Source organism: Doryrhamphus excisus, linkage group LG21 (genome assembly GCF_037039965.1).
Source record: "Doryrhamphus excisus strain RoL-2023G ecotype Guam linkage group LG21, RoL_Dexc_Guam_v1.1, whole genome shotgun sequence".
Classification (NCBI taxonomy): Eukaryota; Metazoa; Chordata; class Actinopteri; order Syngnathiformes; family Syngnathidae; genus Doryrhamphus; species Doryrhamphus excisus.
The window spans coordinates 11,657,472-11,675,736 of record NC_136377.1 but is presented as its reverse complement, the minus strand read 5'-3'; the positions used below and the strand labels follow the sequence as shown (position 1 = coordinate 11,675,736).

Below are 18,265 nucleotides of genomic sequence, written 5' to 3'. Positions count from 1 at the left end.
TTAGATTTGTAGGTAAGTATTACTTGTTTTTCTTCATGTACTGAACTGGATAGCAGTCAGAACTCACTCAGGATGCATTCATGGTCTCAGACAAAGTTGGATTTTTTAAAACTCATTACAAAAGACGTGCATTTTCCCCACTCGGGTGTTAAAAATATTCAAGCATCGCAAAGGGAGCCACAATAAAGAGGTTGAAGAGCCACATGCGGCTCTGGAGCCGCAGGTTGCTGACCCCTGACTTAGTTCATCTGTTTTACCAAACTGACAAATGGGGTCAATAGATGCTAAAGTGAAAATGTTAGAGGCTGTTAACATTAAGAACTGGTTGGTTAACTTCTCCCACCCACCCTCCCTACCATGTGCTGACAGGGCGTGGTCTTTAAATTAAACTAAACTAGTTAGACAATGATTAGCGTGAAGGTCGTCGATTATGGACAAGTTACTGTAGATGACTTTGAGCAGACTGGCTCAGTGACTGTTACAGCATGTTTTTTTTATCAGCATCATCGAAAATACTGATGGCAACTATCCACTGTCATGTAAGTTATCATACTTGTTTCTAACAATTAACCTTGTACTTACGTTTGCAAAGTAGGACTGCAAACAGAATTATACGAAGATGTATAATTTATACCATTGCTGCTTATTCACTTAGCCAATACCCCATACTCTCAAAATAAGTCATTATTAAAAAATTATTTATTTGATTTTTTTTGCCTTTATTTTTGTGAAACAACTTTTCTACTATTTGACACAATGGCACACATCTGAATTTAACTTTATGCATATTTTGAAGTAATATGAAGACACTGGAAATAAATTGTTCAATATATTTTACTTAAAGATTACAAAATTAACAAAATAAAATAAATATATTTATTAAATCGAAAGCTGGCCCGCTTGACTCAAAACTGAATTCAGTGTCCAGGCTGTAGGGGTCTTCAACGTCACCGTGACAGCTGTCAACTATTGGTTTTTATTTCTGACTTTCAAATTGTACACTACTTTTTACACTACTATTTACCAAGCAGGCCGCACAGTGGATGAGTGCATAGCATATAGGCCACACAGTCAGGAAGACCTGGGTTTGAGTCTACATGTGGAGTTTGTTCTGCCATGGATTTTCTCAGTGTACTCTGGTTTCCTCCCACATTCCAAAAACATGCTAGGTTAATTGGCGACCCCAAATTGTCCATAGGTATGAATGTGAGTGTGAATGGTTGTTTGTCTATATATATACCCTGCCAGTCCAGGGTGTAACCCGCCTCTTGCCCGAAGACAGCTGGGATAGGCTCCAGCATACCCACAAGCCTAGTGAGGATAAGCGGCATCGAAAATAGATGGATCTCCACTCAGTGTAGCCATGGCCAGTTAGTACACACCCCATGAATTAGATTAACTGTTTGGAGTCAAGTCCAGTATTTCATTATCAATAAGTGTTTGGCCTGAGGTTCTTTGATTAAGTCTATATTGCATGACAGAATCATAATAACACATGGTATACTGTAAGGATAATTGTTTCGTTCTTTAGGGTGCAGCAGTATTCAGCTCAGCATGTTTAACAACCAAGGCGGCTGTTGACATAAAGGTAAGGGGGAGGGATATACAGTAAAGTCTCGTTATATCGATATCAATTATAACGAATTACTGCTTATTATGATACTATTTTCATTTCCCGGCTTTTATGATATAATTAGTTCCGTTAGTACGATACCCGGTTATTATGATAATCCGGTTACTACGATGCCCTTTTCATCTCCCGCCAGCCAATTTGGTCTGCTTATATCGATACAAAAGCAGCTTAAATCAATCTTTGCTTAAGATTTCAATACCAAAAAGCAGCCGTTTGCCGTGTTCTTTTTTGGTATTGAAATCCTTAAGCAAAGATTGATTTAAGCTGCTCGACATTATTCTATACTATAGAACAATGTCGAGTGCATTATTGCCCACTTTTAATGCAGTTTGGCGCAGGATCGGATATATCGACAGTCCGGTTATATCGATATTTTTTCAGACTCCGGACAATATCGATATAACGAGACTTTACTGTATTGTGCAAATGTTACCCTTTCATTGTACATACGTAGATGGGGTTCTGGTGTGTCTTCCCAATGATATAGACTCTACACAAGCAAGTTTTATTGTCATTACTGTTCAAAGATCCGCCACTTCCTTTTCTTTCAAGCAACTAAACAGACCTACCATCATGCAGTGTCTTTTTCTGTAGAAATGTGATGTCCATCTACTGGATGAGGCCCCTGCCACTCATGTGCTTCTGGCTCGTGATGATGCTCTGCAGTACTACCACACCATGCAGACCATTAGGTGCTTAGAGCTAAAGGCAAAAGAGCTCCATAGCCAGAATATCATCAGTGGGCCATGCCACTTGTATGCTGGCCAGGTGAGCTAAACAAAAAGGACCAAACTTCTCTCTTGGAAGGTGAACCTATAAACATCCCTTTGCTCCTGTCAAACAGGAAGCATGTGCAGTTGGTATTGAAGCAGCAATTAACTCAACTGATCGCCTCATCACTGCGTATCGTTCCCACGGCTTCGCATTCACCAGGGGCGGCTCTCTGAGGGAAATTATAGCTGAACTTGCAGGTAAGGTAAGATTTCAACATATTAGTGCGTATAAATTGTCAGTGTAGCCTGAAGCCTGGATAAAAACACAAGGTTGTGTCGGGAAGGGCATCCAATGTAAAAATAAATTGCCAAACCAACTATGCAAATCAAAATGGGAGTGACCAGGATGGATAGGATCAGGAACGAGTACATCAGAGGGACATTACATGTTAGAGAACTTGGAGATAAAGTCAGAGAGGCCAGACTGAGATGGTTGGGACATGTCCAGAGGAGAGATAGTGAATATATTGGTAGAAGGATGCTGGTTTAGAGCTGCCAGGTAGGAGGCGTAGAGGAGGATATAGGCTTAGTTGGTGTGAGAGAGACAGATGCAGAAGACATGGTTGGATGGAGGCGGTTGATTTGCTGTGGCGACCCCTCACGGGAAAAGCCCAAAGAGAAAGAAGAAGAAGTGCATACATATCATCAGATTCGGTTTAAAGCACTTCTCACTGCTCGCCTTTTGCACTTTGTTCAGGCCGCAGAACGGGAATTTCAAAAGGCAGAGGAGGACCCATGCATATGTTCACAAAAACCTTCCATGGTGGTCATGGCATTGTTGGATCTCAGGTAATGCGTGACCGCTGGCTCGTAATTGTAAAATTAGCTACCATTAGCGGCTTAGCTCAGAAATGGAGTGAGACTGCTGCATCAAGTCAATGCCAAAGACAACTGAATCAAGGACTGCAATACATCGTCCATTCTGCTTGTCCTCCCTAGGGTCAAGGCTCTCCTTCCAACATTGTATATAGCAATGATAATAAATTCTGCCCAATAAAGATTAAAATAAATTCTGCCTTTGCAAACATAATAATGAACTGCAGCATACTTAGAGCTGTTTCTATTGTGCAGTTGGTACAGATCATTTAGTGCAGCTTGACCACATCTCGTGGACTGCCCTCAGGTTCCTCTTGGCGCTGGTCTAGCACTGGCTTGCAAGTACCAGAACACCGATGAACTGAGTGTTTGTGTCTATGGTGATGGTGCAGCCAACCAGGTACTGTAAATATTCTGGAATCATTCCTCACATCCCTGGAAGTAAATCACAACACAGCCATTGTCTAAATATCTGGGAATGTGTCCACATTGGTGAGTGTGAATGATGGTTGTTTGTTTGTGTGTGCCCTGTGATTGGCTGGCGACCAGTCCAGTCCAGTCTAGGATAGGCTCCAGCACCCTCCGCGACCCTCGTGATGATAAGCGGTAGAAAATGAATGAATGCCCAAATTGTGTAACCGGGTTAAATATTTAGTGGCGTGAGCACCATTGTTATCTGGCACTGGCTTAATCCTCTTGGGTATGGAATACACTACAACCGCGACTGAAATCCTTTCCACTCCTCCATGATGACATCACAGGTGTGTTTAGGCTCCTTATCATGATGGAAAACTGCCATTTGGCCCAGTTCTCCAAGGGAGGGGGATCATGCTCTGAATGCCAGTTCTGGCAGCACTCATGCAGCCCCAGACCATGACCCTACCACCACAATGCTTCACGGCAGGACTTAGTTATCCTCGTGTTGCCAGCTATTTAGACAATAGTGGCTGCCTGTTGACTTGATTTGTGCTTTTGTGAAATACTGTATTGTCTGTCCTCTTTGCATACAACCTGACCGACTGTTGTCCACAGGGACAGGTTGCTGAAACCATGAACATGGCAGCTATTTGGAAGCTGCCTGTCATTTTTGTCTGTGAGAATAATAAGTACGCCAAAGGTACCTCAGTGAACCGTTGTACTGTAAACACCAACTTCTACAAGAGAGGGGATGTCATTCCTGGTCTAAGGGTATAGAGTTCCAAAACTTCTGCATGAAACTACATTGGGCAGATACAGTGGAACCTCTAAGCTTAAACACGGTGTCTATTGGTATAACTGTCATAATGAACAGTGCTTAATCTATTGATATAAGTCAAATTTCCAATTGAAATATTGTTAGGTTTTACATCTTTAGCAGTCATACAGGTGTAAAAAGACATTAACCAGTGTTAAGTTAGATCCAGTTCTTATTCATATCAATGCTATCAATGCTTGAGAGGTTCCTCTGTTGTCTATGTGTGTGACTCCTAAACAAACCTGCTTTAACTCATGAATGTGACTCCAGGTGGATGGGATGGACATCCTGTGTGTTCGGGAGGCAACCAGGTTTGCCTCTGACTACTGCAGGTCTGGGAAAGTGAGTAGTTTTTGTTTTACATGACAGTGAGCTTGGATTACATATATATCAAGATGTCTTAAAATGTATTTTTATGTGTTTATATCACAGGGCCCAATCATTTTGGAGCTTCTGACCTACCGCTTTTTTGGACACATAATTGGTGACACTGAGGACAAGTAAAACTCAAATGAACTCAAAAATTCATTCGTTCATTTTCTACCGCTTTTCCTCACGAGGGTTGCGGGGGGTGCTGGAGCCTATCCCAGCTGTCTTCGGTCGAGAGGCGGGGTACACCCTGGTCGCCAGCCAATCACAGGGCACATATAGACAAACAACCATTCACACTCACATTCATACCTATGGACAATTTATAGTCGCCAATTAACCTAGCATGTTTTTGGAATGTGGGAGGAAACCGGAGTACCCGGAGAAAACCCACGCATGCACAGGGAGAACATGCAAACTCCACACAGAGATGGCCGAGGGTGGAATTGAACCCTGGTCTCCTAGCTGTGAGGTCTGCGTGCTAACCACTAGACCTCCGTGCCGCCTGAACTCAAAAATATAATAGATAATAATCTTAACAAAGGGCCGCACGGCAGACGAGTGGCTTGCACGCAGGCCTCACAGCTAGGAGAGCCGAGTTCAATTCCACGCTCGGCCATCTCTGTGTGGAGTTTGCATGTTCTCCCCGTGCATGCGTGGGTTTTCTCCAGGGTACTCCGGGTTTCCTCCCACATTCCAAAAACATGCTAGGTTAATTGTCCATAGGTATGAATGTGAGTGTGAATGGTTGTTTGTCTATATGTGCCCTGTGATTGGCTGGCCACCAGTCCAGGGTGTACCCCACCTCTTGATAGGCTCCAGCACCCCCGCAACCCTTGTGAGCATAAGCGGTAGACAATGAATGAATGAATGAATGAATGAATGAATGAATGAATGAATGAATGAATGCAAAGCTGTGATGTCTTTATTGTGGTCAGTTATGGGTCAGCTGTTCAGTTGTTGTCATCTCTAGGTATCGCTCTGTTGATGAGGTGGACGAGGTCCGCAGAAAGAGAGACCCCATCTCCGTGCTTGAGGGTCACATCGTCAGAAACAATATAGCCAGCATGGAGGAACTGAAGGTAAGTCGTTATCTTCAATAGCGTTGTTTCGCGCAGGTTGCACAGGAAATGTAATATGTCCCCCTCATGCAGGAGATTAATAAGAAAAGTCTAAATGATGTTGAAGAAGCTGCACGATTCGCCATCCAAAGCACTCAACCCCCACTAGAAGAGCTATGCAACTACATCTATTGCAACAACCCACCACTAGAGATTCGTGGCATCAATCCCTGGACCAAGCTAAAGTCCTGGAGCTAATGTGATAACATTTTTCCAATATGTCTACTCTGTAACGACACCACAACAAAATAAAACAAGTGGACCTGTGTAAGACCGACAAAAGTTTTATGTGAACGTTTTTTGTCACTACTTCAAATTCGATGCCGCTCAGTAGGGTCATGGCGGTATGCTGGAGCCTATCCCAGCTGACTTTGGGTACACCCTGGACCAGGGGTGGGCAAACTACGGCCCGGGGGCCACATCCGGCCCGCCAAGTGTTTGAATATGGCCCGCCCAATCTTTCCAAAGTATTTCATCATGGCCTGAGCCAACCTTTTGATGGTTTTATCAATTTCGTTTTGTGACATGGTCTGTTGTTTACAAAGTGCTCCTGAAAAAAGGGACACAAGCACATAATAATAATAATAATAATTATTATTATTATTAGATTATTAGATTATTGTAATTATTATTAGAACTATTATGATTATATAATTATTATATTAATGCTAATTATTATATTAATTATATATAATATTATTGTTATATTTGCATATTTTACATAATAATAATATAATAATTATTATTTTAATTTTATTGTAATTATTATAATATTTTATTTTTAAAATATTTAAATATAAATATAAAATAATAAATAATAATAGCAGATTGCATGACAATTTTACAGATACAATAATACCAGGTGGACTGTTACGTGTAAAATATATAGTCTGCCCCCCCCCCCCCCCCCGTAAATTTTGTCATATCAATGCGGCCCGCGAGTCAAAAAGTTTGCCCACCCCTGTGCTAACTCCACACAGATGCCACTTAGAACCACTCATTCTTTCAATTTTTCCACTTTTAATCAGGAATGTGTATTTAAAGAAGCGATCCTGTGGGCATGTGTTCATTCATTCCTAATTGTCCATCATAACATAATTAGCCCCCACCGTTCACCCGAAGTCAGCTAGGATAGGCTCCAGCCTACCCCCGAGAGCCTAATGAGGATAAGCGGTACAGAAAACGGATGGGTGAATGGACATAATTAGCTCCAGAAGGTGGCAGTAATGCGATATATCAGGCGCACAAAAGCCGTTTCAACACCTCAAGAAGAAGAACAACACGAACGTCTGAATTTTGGGGCTTTCCTTCCCACGCTCACCAGTGCCGACGTGTGCTCTTTGAACGACATGATGGAGGTGTCAGTCCACCCCAGCCCACAGAAGGAAATATTCTGTGCAGCTCTGCTGCTCGTCTTGACGCTCACGTCTGCAGAAGAAGGCGCCCAGCTGAAGAACTCTCAGTGTCACAACTACGCAGGAGGACACGTCTATCCTGGGGAGGCTTCCCGTGTGCCCGTCTCTGATCATTCCCTGCACCTCAGCAAGGCCAAAAGTGAGTACTAACGTAGCAAAATGCTATTTATTCTTAATGATGCATGTCAATTTACTTTGCACTGGAGCATCTAAAGGTACTTTCCAAACCACCGTGTTGCTGTAAGGACAATAGAAGCGTGTTTCTTCTACCATACACTGCGCGGGTGTAGCTTTCAAATGTAATGTACATTTTGTAATACACGTCATTGTTAGATTTGCACAGGTTAAGTTCCTCCCCCCGCCCCTACTAAGCCTGCAAAGTAGCACAACGGGTTGGACGAAACAGCGACATAAGGAAACCACTTGTTTGCACGTAAACCGAGGCAAAATTAAAACAGATAAATAAACCCACTAACCGAGATGCACGCTAATTGCGGTTCCACTGTAGTACATGTTTTACATGTAGTATTCAACACTGGTCACTTGGTGTCAGTAATGTTATATTGACAAGACAACAGTCACTGCAAGTCTATATTATGTCTTATTTAGCTCTTAAAATGGCTTATGTCTTCTATATTGGGTAATATGAGTGTGAAGGTGACCGTGGGGTGTTATGTTATTTTAGTAGTTTGTTTGCTACTCCAAATATTTTCCAAACACACACCCCAGTTGCATTTCTAACAGTACTTAAGATCTAAATACAGTAAAGTCTCGTTATATCGATATTCTCGGGAGTCGAAAAAAATACCGATATAACCGGACTATCCATATATCCGATCCTGCGCCGAACTGCATTAAAAGTGGGCGGATCTTTGATATGGCATGTAATTTTCTCCTTGAGTTCATGGATTGCGTATCTAGCATGCTTTTGTACTGCAATAAATTTTGTACTACAGTAAATAAAAATAAACTTACGCTGTAGTGATTACCGGTTACCGGGACATAATTCACCCCGGAACATAATTCACCCCGGAACATAATTCACCCCGGAACATAATTCACCCCGGAACTAGGTGTTGCCACTCGGAGGGGTAGGCGCGAGGGACGGGTGTTTTCCGCTGTGTGTGCTGCACTCTGGTGGTGGAAGTGTGAAAAATAAAGTTGACTGGAAGCAGCCGTTCGCCGTGTTCTTTTTGGTATTGAAATCCTTAAGCAAAGATTGATTTAAGCTGCTTTTGTATCGATATAAGCAGACCAAATTGGCTGGCGGGAGATGAAAAGGGCATCGTAGTAACCGGATTATCATAATAACCGTGTATCGTACTAACGGAGCTAATTATATCATAAAAGACTAGAAATTTGCCGGGAAATGAAAATAGTATCGTAATAAGTAGTAATTCGTTTTAACCGATATCGATATAACGAGACTTTACTGTATAGTGTCTGTTTTCTTTTCCAGTTTCAAAGCCTGCCCCACACTGGGAAGGAACCGCAGTCATCAATGGTGAATTCAAGGAACTGAAGCTGTCAGACTACAGAGGAAAATATCTGGTCTTTTTCTTCTATCCTCTGGACTTGTGAGTGAGCTCAGACATGGAAACAACTTCATGGATGTGATTGACACTTTAATGGCATCTTCTTTTTCCCAGCACGTTTGTCTGCCCAACTGAGATCATAGCCTTCAGCGACCGTGTGCATGAGTTTCAGGCCATCAACACAGAGGTGGTTGCCTGCTCGGTGGATTCCCAGTTCACTCACCTGGCCTGGTAACCTGACATGTTTTTGATTACTCTGCATTTTGTACATTGTGTATGGTTTCTCCATCTGGAAACAATGGGGGATAATAGATTTCACCTCATGGCAGCAACTCGCAGAGGGCACAATTTAATGAAGTAAAATAGAACCATGGTAATGGTAATGGTTTTATTTCATTTGAACATGCATCAGATTACAATTGAGTGCATCACATAATCAGTTCACAGTTCCACATGTCCAAAAGGAGTAGGAAGAAGCAAAGCTTATTAAATCCTACCTCTCTGGTACTGGTACTTTTACAATCAGTAACTGTTACATTTGTTCACTTCCTGCTTTCCATAATACAGTTTGGTATTATGGTTTTTGTTTTTTTTAATAATGCACCTCGTACCGAAGTACAAGGTGATATGACCATACAATGACATAATGGGTACCATAGTAAGTGTCAATATAGTGATATACAGTAAAGTCTCGTTATATCGATATCGGTTCAAACGAATTACTACTTATTATGATACTATTTTCATTTCCCGGCAAATTTCTAGTCTTTTATGATATAATTAGCTCCGTTAGTACGATACACGGTTATTATGATAATCCGGTTACTACGATGCCCTTTTCATCTCCCGCCAGCCAATTTGGTCTGCTTATATCGATACAAAAGCAGCTTAAATCAATCTTTGCTTAAGGATTTCAATACCAAAAAAGAACACGGCGAACGGCTGCTTCCAGTCAACTTTATTTTTCACTCTTCCACCACCAGAGTGCAGCACACACAGCGGAAAACACCCGTCCCTCGCGCCTACCCCTCCGGGTGGCAACACCTTCCCTATCGATAGTTCCGGGGTGAATAATGTCCCGGTAACCGGTAATCACTACAGCGTAAGTTTATTTTTATTTACTGTAGTACAAAATTTATTGTAGTACAAAAGCATGCTAGATACGCAATCCATGAACTCAAGGAGAAAATTACATGCCATATCAAAGATCCGCCCACTTTTAATGCAGTTCGGCGCAGGATCGGATATATGGATAGTCCGGTTATATCGGTATTTTTTCCGACTCCCGAGAATATCGATATAACGAGACTTTACTGTAAGTGTTTCAAATTTAGTTCTTCTCTGAGATCATATTAATTATTATATATATTAATATATGATATTAATATATCAATTTCTCCCATAAGAAATAATGTTAATCCAATTACTGGCACCTAAAGACTGATATAGAATACTACAGTCGTCCCTATCTCTAACATGGTTTTAAAAAAATTTATTAATTAATGATCACTGAATCATGGTTGACTACTGGCTATTATTATCTATAATCTTATATAGTATTCTGCTTACTCTGTGTCAGTAATATAGGTTGCATTCCATAGATTATATTACCTCAACACTGCAGAGTCAGCAGCCCGAGTGGTGGCCGTCTTTTATGTCCCTGCAGTGATAGTGTAGGAGTGTAAACTATAGGGGTGTTATTTCATGTCTAAATCCCCCCCCCTAAGAATGTTAAACGTTTTACATTTACATTTACAAAGACTAAACAAAAGCTTTTTATGACCAAGTATGACAATATTTTGTTTACAAATATTGAATCCAACTGGAAATTAATCTATCCTGGTCAGGTTTGGAACCAGTTAACTGCAATAAACGTATAATATATCGACTTTGATTGTGCCAATGCCTTTGCTTCATCAGGATCAATACACCCAGGAAGCAGGGAGGACTGGGACAAATGAAAATCCCTCTCTTGTCTGACCTCACTCACCAGATTTCCAAAGACTATGGGGTCTACCTGGAGGATCAGGGCCACACGCTGAGGTACACAAAGCCGGAGATGAACCAGGCCAAAGTGGTTTAGCTGTTTCTACCTGTCCTCCTTCATTCACGTTAAATGTACATAATTCACTTTTGATTGGGTTTCAGGGGACTCTTCATCATTGATGACAAAGGCACCCTAAGGCAGATCACCATGAACGATCTTCCAGTTGGACGATCCGTAGACGAGACACTGCGGCTCGTTCAAGCGTTTCAGTACACGGACAAACACGGAGAAGGTACGATGAGCTCATCTTGATAAGAGGATTATTCTTTACGCTTTAACTGGAATTTGACTCTTTCAGTGTGTCCAGCAGGATGGAAGCCAGGCAGCGACACAGTGAGTACAATACATGACCGATCGTTTGCCACCAACTAATCATCATTTCATCAGTCAACATCAATAAAACACACAGTTTGTTCATGTGAATGTTTGCAATATTATTAATCACAGACTGACTCCATTACCACTACGGTGGACAAACCCGCTCTAATTCGTTATACAGTAAAGTCTTGTTATATCGATATTGTTGGGAGTCGGAAAAAATATCAATATAACCGGACTGTCGATATATCCGATCCTGCGCCGAACTGCATTAAAAGTGGGCAATAATGCACTCAACATTGTTCTATAGTATAGAACAATGTCGAGCAGCTTAAATCAATCTTTGCTTAAGGATTTCAATACCAAAAAAGAACACGGCGAACGGCTGCTTCCAGTCAACTTTATTTTTCACACTTCCACCACCAGAGCACAGCACACACGCCGATTCCCGCACTTCCTGGTTCACAGGTCATGCTCAACCCGCCCCACATAGCTGGCCAAACACATGCCTGCAACAGAAGAACCAACTGCGAACGCCAGCATGTACATATGAAAAACAGTGATTATTGCAAGCGATAAAAAGATATCTGAATACAACACAATTAAATACATGTATTTGTACGCTTGTGTCTTCGTTGGAATAGGTGTGTATGCTATGTCAGTTGGTTCTTCTGTTGCAGGCATGTGTTTGGCCAGCTATGTGGGGTGGGTTGAGCATGACCTGTGAACCAGGAAGTGCGGGAATCGGTGTGTGTGCTGCGCTCTGGTGGTGGAAGTGTGAAAAATAAAGTTGACTGGAAGCAGCCGTTCGCCGTGTTCTTTTTTGGTATTGAAATCCTTAAGCAAAGATTGATTTAAGCTGCTTTTGTATCGATATAAGCAGACCAAATTGGCTGGCGGGAGATGAAAAGGGCATCCTAGTAACCGGATTATCATAATAACCGGGTATCGTACTAACGGAACTAATTATATCATAAAAGACTAGAAATTTGCCGGGAAATGAAAATAGTATCGTAATAAACAGTACTTCAATATAACCGATATCGATATAACGAGACTTTACTGTACTGCAAGAAACACATTTACAAAAAATATAATACCTTCCTAGATAGGGATGGGTACCGAAAATGTTCCATTTGAATGTTCCAAACATTCCAATAGTAGTCAGCAAGCATAGATGGATTCCGCTTTCCCTGATATCTTTTCTCCATAGCTGCAGTGTCCTGGTGGAATCGTTCCTCATGCTCATCACTTACTTCTCCATAATTTAATGGCAAGAACTCTAGATGGGAATGCAAAAAGTGTATCTTTAGTGACATTTTGCAGCCAATGGTATTGCATGACTTGAGGTTTGCCACCAGCTGCTTATAATTATCTGACTCTGATCCAAAACCCAATTTCTGCTACCGTTGAAGAAGTTTTCTCTTCCAAGAGATATTTCTACAAATAAAAAAACATTTTATGTCATGAATGAATGAATGTGTTGAGACAGGCTGCCAGATAGAACTAGTTGCTTGGAGACACACTTTACATTCTGATTTTTGTCTTATTTTGCATACATTTCCAATTTAGACCCAATACTGTATCTTGGAAACCAGAGTCAATCTGCACTTCTGATTTAGTTCTTAATGAGTAACCTTAATCGAGAAAAAATTCAGCCCCCTAAAAGAACAACCACCATTTTAACTCATTTATTTTAAATGTATTTGCCTCCGATGGATCCCAAACCCAATTTTCTATTAATCATCTTCAGTTGTTAAAAGAAAAGAAAAGAAATTAATTCAAGATGGTCAATGAAAATGAACATGAACACATACCAAAAATGTGTACTGTGAAATACCAGTACTGGGGATTGTTACTGTATTGCTTAAAATGTGACATGTGCCCATCCCTATGCCTAGAAATCAGCCACAAAGTTTTGTAGGAATTTTTATATACTTTTTGCATCAAAAGTAATCTTAAACGTGAATTATTTGACATAGAACTGTGTTCTATCTTTTCCACAGATCATTCCCGATCCTTCAGGCAAGCTGAAGTATTTTGATAAACTGAACTGATGGAACAAAATGAAAATTCAAATAAATTGTGTTTTCATAATACGCTCTCCTCTTGTCAACCTTTTTTCTAATATTCATTTATTCCAGTGTCAGAACTGGCAAACATTGCCAGGAGCCCAGGGTGACCAAATGCATACAAATTTTTGGGAAAACTTTGCCTCTGTCTGGGGTGCTGGAGCCTATCCCAGCTGTCTTCGGGTGATAGGCGGGGTACTCCCTGGACTGGTCGCCAGCCAATCACAGGGCACATATAGACAAACAACCATTCACACTCACATTCATACCTATGGACAATTTGGAGTCACCAATTAACCTAGCATGTTTTTGGAATGTGGGAGGAAACCGGAGTACCCGGAGAAAACTCGCTGTGAGCTAGGAGACCCAAGGCGCTAACCACTCGTCCGCTGTACAGCCCTGTCTCATTCATTTCATACAATATTGCATGTAACAAGGTAGTCTATTTTCCGTCTTATTATATCATTCCGCGGAATCCAGTGCCCAAACAAAATCCCCTGTGTGTTGCTGACTCATTGTCCATGCATTTTCTATTAAGTGCGACTGCGAAATAACCTGGCATGGGGCCAAGGAAAATTAAAAAAAAAAAAAAAGGTGGAAAAACAATATTGAATGCCATCTGTCTAAGATGCATGGGAAGCCTGAATCAACCATAAGTTATTAACAACGAGATATTAACAGAACTTTACAAGGAAGACCCAAAGAATTCCCCTTCTACTTGTTCCTAGAGGCTGTGGAAAAGTTGACCCTTGTGAATGAGACGCGATTTCATACGCGCTGTTTGCACATTGGTTGTGGTGTGTTCATGTTGCAGCAAGTTGACAAAAATTATGTGTGCCATTATTCTTTCCAAATTCAGAATGGCGTATCAATGTGGGGATAAAAATGTGTGCAAGTGTAAACTAGGCTTATGTTATGTCTGGTATGTCATTATTTCTACTACATGGGTAATAATAGGAGTGTAAAAGTCAAGGTAAACTTTCTTATCCCCGAGGATACTTTGTACACTTTGTACTTCAGCCAGCTGTATCACACGGACAACAAACCAAAAATAACACCAACAAGGTGACCAAAAAGGTGTTATTTCATGTCTAAATGACTCGAAGCATGTTTAAAACTGTATTTACAAGGTTGTAAACAGGTTTCTAATGTTAAACTACAAAAATATTTCGATTATAAAAAAAAATAATAATCCTATTTTGCAAAAATTCCCTTATCATGGTAGAGTCTGGAACCAATTAACCGGGATTACTGTAATAGAAATTTTCATTATTTCCTGTGAGAAAAATTGCCTTTGTTTTCATATGTTTTGGTTTTGGAACAAATTATTGATGAAAACCGAGGTGCCACTGTGTGTGTATTCATAAGACAGAGAATTATTACTATCAACATTCAGCCTTGGGGTATGCTGGAGCCTATCCCAGCTGTCTTTGGGCGAGAGACGGGGTACACCCTGGACTGGTCGCCAGCCAATCACAGAGCACATATAGACAAACAACCATTCACACTCACATTCATACCGATGGACAATTTGGAGTCGCCAATTAATCTAACATATTATTGGAATGTGGGAGGAAACCAGAGTACTCGGAGAAAGCACCCCCAGTGTACATGAGCTAAAAGTGTTTTGTGCTTTGTAGCACAAGGTGGTTCAAATAAAAGTACTGTACATTTCTGTACATTATAATTCAAGTAAATTATCTTCAAGTAAATAAGTGTCTTAATCATTTGAGAATTTGTTCCCAATATTTGCTGGCCCAATTTACAGATTGATTCTAAAGACTAACGCTGACACCACTACACCAATATACTTGACTTTACAGCAGGGGTCCCCAAACTACGGCCCGCGGGCCGAATCCGGCCCGCCTCCACCTTTGGTCCGGCCCCCTGAGCAACACCAGATAAATACCCCTCCCAGAAAAAAAAATCCTTGACTCACCCCGTCAAATAGAGCAGAACAATGGCGAAAAGATTAGGTAAGAGAAAAATTGATTCAGAATGCAGGGTATTTAACCTGCAGTGGACAAACGATTATTTTTTTGTTCAATGCAAAGAAAAAGCGGTTTGTCTCATCTGTCAAGAGACGGTGGCCGTATTTAAAGAATACAATCTGCGCCGACACTATGAATCCCGTCACAAAGACAGGTATGATAGCTATTTATAGTATGATATTTATTTCATAATTGTGTTGTTAAATATTTCCTGACTTTGTTTTTTCTTTGAAGTCCCCAAAGAGAGTATTTGGTTATTATTTATTTCACAAATAGTATTATTTTAATTCATTCATTTTCTACCGCTTTTCCTCACGAGGGTCGCGGGGGGTGCTGGAGCCTATCCCAACTGTCTTCGGGCGAGAGGCGGGGTACACCCTGGACTGGTCGCCAGCCAATCACAGGGCACATATAGTCAAACAACCATTCACACTCCCATTCATACCTATGGACAATTTGGAGTCGCCAATTAACCTAGCATGTTTTTGGAATGTGGGAGGAAACCGGAGTACCCGGAGAAAACCCACGCATGCACGGGGAGAACATGCAAACTCCACACAGAGATGGCCGAGGGTGGGAAATGAACCCTGGTCCTCCTAGCTGTGAGGTCTGTGCGCTAACCACTAGACCGCCGTGCCAATAGTTTATTAATATTTTAATATTTAATATTTTTTAAATATTTTATTAATATTTACTATTTTATTAATAGTGTTATTATTTATTTCCGACTTATTTTTTCCGTGAAGATCCCGGAAATGGTTATTAATATTTGGTTTTGTGTGGCTTTCTGGAAAACAATAAATGTTTATGTTTAGACACCCATGCAATCGTTACATTTTCTGCTACAAACTGACCCCGGCTCCCCATCAGAGCAGGGAAAAGTTATGTGGCCCTCACAGGAAAAAGTTTGGGGACCCCTGCTTTACAGTAAGTATACACCACTACTTGTATGGCAAATACTTACACACTCAAGTTAACTACTGGAATTTTTCCATGTCTGGTTAATGTTTAACGTTTAAGGACATTTAGGTGATGTGAAGTCATGGCTCTAAAGATAAGAGACTCTTCCACAACAGGAAGTACCTGACTCTCTGCCCATATACGGAGCCCTGTTTTTGCACCTCCAGGCCTACTTAAAGAAGATGAAAGTATGAGAAGCAAGCACAATCTAAACACTTCTGTGTATGCTGCATGTCCTTATTCATCACCGGGGGGGTCAACTCCTGAGGAGCGGATGAAGAAACAAATTCTGCTTTTATTCACATTTAGAGGGATAGTGAGAAAAGGCAAAAAAGGGAAAAAAAGAAAATGGCCAATTTTATATTACGGAAGGCCCAACCAAATGACGTGTGCGATATCTTGCGACTCATAAAGGTAAGCTCATAACACAAACTGGTGGTGGGATAATAATAAAGATTTTTTATTTGATTCTTTTTGCTCTCTAGGAACTTGCCAATTTTGAAGAGATGGGGGAGCAGGTCATCCTGACAGAGAAAGGTGACGTGTGTGAATGTTTTCTTGCCAGTGAATGTATAGAATTACAATCTAAAAATCAACTTGTCGCTTGTAGAATTACTTGAGGACGGCTTCGGAGAGCATCCGTTCTACCACTGCTTGGTTGCTGAAGTCCCAAAAGAAAAGCAAACACCTGAAGGTAAAAACCATTGCCTCATTCAATCAGATTGGTATGTAAAATATCTAATTTGACTTTTTCATCCACTGTAGGATACACTGTAATTGCCTTTGCCATGTACTACTTCACCTATGACCCTTGGATTGGAAAGCTACTGTACTTAGAAGACTTTTTTGTCATGCCACAGTTTCGGGGTAAAGATTATTGTACATGTGTTACTCATTTGCAGAACTTGTTGATATCACATTGACAGACATGATTACTTCTTGATCTTTTACTAGGGTTTGGTATTGGCTCAGAGATCCTAAAGGTCTTAAGTGAGGTAGAGTACACGTTTACAAGTGCATTCAATTCCTCAGTTGGACTTTGTGTTTCTTACCGTATGTGTGTGTGTGTGCGTGCGCTTCTTGCCGCAGACGGCAGTGAGGACTCGCTGCAGCAGCATGCACTTCATCGTGGCAGAAAACAACACAAAGTCTATTGAATTCTACAAAAGAAGGGGGGCTGCTGACCTGTCCTCCGAAGAGGGGTGGCGCCTTTTTGCTATTGACAAGGAGGAGCTGTTGAAAATGAGCAACGATTGAGAAGTTTACCTTATTATTACATAGAAATGTATAAGTGCATCCTGCATGGTACGGATATACCCTGTAGTATACAGTACAAAACCATGCTCAATGTCCTGTAAATCTAACATGAAGTGTAAAATGCAAATTCAACTGATTCAACTTCTGACTGCATGAATCTTGAGTGATGTTATATTGGAAAAAGATTTGTATTGGATTTTTTTCTTCTTTTTATATGACAGGAAAACAATGTTTTTATTTACCACTCCAGTATGTATTAATTCATATATTGATCACAAGTGAGGGGGGGTTGCCATTCCTTCCAATAAAGACTGTTTTGAAATGTTATTTGTATTGGATTACAAATGCTGCAATAATACAGTAGATCCTTTAACCACACAAAATATGGGTAAAAAATATACAATTAGCGGTCAATTAGTGGTATATTTAATTGGTGCATAATGCATGATTATTAAAATGGACCATTTGAATTAAATGTATTCATTTACATTAGCCTAGTTTTCATAGTTTACTTGACCTAAACACAACTGAAAGTAGTCCACGTGTTTATTGAGTTATTGTGTATTTGTGTTTTACGTGCTTTAGTGCCTCATCTGGGACCATTGTGTGACTTTTTAATAGTCTTTTGCCCCAGACTAGTTTCACCCTCCCCATAGTTTAAGCATATTAAAAGAAGCCCCACACACACGAAGGCTCGCCTGGCTTGATGGCCTGTTTTAGTCGG

The 18,265-nt window shown here is 40.8% G+C and overlaps 3 protein-coding genes across 4 annotated transcripts; all 3 read left to right on the top strand.

Moving 5' to 3' along the window:
- The first annotated feature begins 2,268 nt into the window (after positions 1-2,268).
- Positions 2,269-6,144, top strand: LOC131138511 (pyruvate dehydrogenase E1 component subunit alpha, somatic form, mitochondrial-like). 2 transcript variants are annotated; one of them, XM_058087480.2, is made up of 9 exons: positions 2,269-2,401; positions 2,478-2,604; positions 3,104-3,195; positions 3,530-3,622; positions 4,255-4,410; positions 4,727-4,798; positions 4,889-4,956; positions 5,799-5,907; positions 5,980-6,144. In XM_058087480.2, exons 1-9 carry the CDS (start codon positions 2,312-2,314, stop codon positions 6,142-6,144), a joined length of 972 nt encoding a protein of 323 aa, XP_057943463.2. In that variant the 5' UTR covers positions 2,269-2,311. The 2 variants fall into 2 exon arrangements, with proteins under 2 accessions (XP_057943463.2, XP_057943464.2); XM_058087481.2 differs by lacking the exon at positions 3,530-3,622.
- A 1,053-nt stretch (positions 6,145-7,197) lies between these two features.
- Positions 7,198-13,360, top strand: prdx4 (peroxiredoxin 4). The gene is made up of 7 exons (XM_058087479.2): positions 7,198-7,500; positions 8,821-8,938; positions 9,011-9,127; positions 10,817-10,939; positions 11,045-11,175; positions 11,242-11,276; positions 13,268-13,360. Exons 1-7 carry the CDS (start codon positions 7,296-7,298, stop codon positions 13,316-13,318), a joined length of 780 nt encoding a protein of 259 aa, XP_057943462.1. The 5' UTR covers positions 7,198-7,295; the 3' UTR covers positions 13,319-13,360.
- Positions 13,361-16,475: 3,115 nt separating this feature from the next.
- Positions 16,476-17,868, top strand: LOC131138747 (diamine acetyltransferase 1-like). Its single transcript, XM_058087956.2, has 6 exons — positions 16,476-16,698; positions 16,770-16,821; positions 16,895-16,978; positions 17,050-17,151; positions 17,239-17,279; positions 17,374-17,868. The coding sequence occupies exons 1-6, from the start codon at positions 16,633-16,635 to the stop codon at positions 17,539-17,541; spliced, it is 513 nt and encodes a 170-aa protein (XP_057943939.1). The 5' UTR covers positions 16,476-16,632; the 3' UTR covers positions 17,542-17,868.
- Positions 17,869-18,265: the final 397 nt, after the last annotated feature.

Coding starts and splice junctions, on each gene's coding strand:
- LOC131138511 (XM_058087480.2), top strand. CDS start 2,312: ATGCAGACCATTAGGTGCTTAGAGCTAAAGGCAAAAGAGCTCCATAGC. Junction 3,623..4,254: donor GTGATGGTGCAGCCAACCAG/GTACTGTAAATA, acceptor TGTTGTCCACAG/GGACAGGTTGCTGAAACCAT. Junction 4,957..5,798: donor ATTGGTGACACTGAGGACAA/GTAAAACTCAAA, acceptor TGTCATCTCTAG/GTATCGCTCTGTTGATGAGG.
- prdx4 (XM_058087479.2), top strand. CDS start 7,296: ATGATGGAGGTGTCAGTCCACCCCAGCCCACAGAAGGAAATATTCTGT. Junction 7,501..8,820: donor GCACCTCAGCAAGGCCAAAA/GTGAGTACTAAC, acceptor TTTCTTTTCCAG/TTTCAAAGCCTGCCCCACAC. Junction 10,940..11,044: donor GATCAGGGCCACACGCTGAG/GTACACAAAGCC, acceptor ATTGGGTTTCAG/GGGACTCTTCATCATTGATG.
- LOC131138747 (XM_058087956.2), top strand. CDS start 16,633: ATGGCCAATTTTATATTACGGAAGGCCCAACCAAATGACGTGTGCGAT. Junction 16,699..16,769: donor ATATCTTGCGACTCATAAAG/GTAAGCTCATAA, acceptor TTTGCTCTCTAG/GAACTTGCCAATTTTGAAGA. Junction 16,822..16,894: donor GGTCATCCTGACAGAGAAAG/GTGACGTGTGTG, acceptor TGTCGCTTGTAG/AATTACTTGAGGACGGCTTC.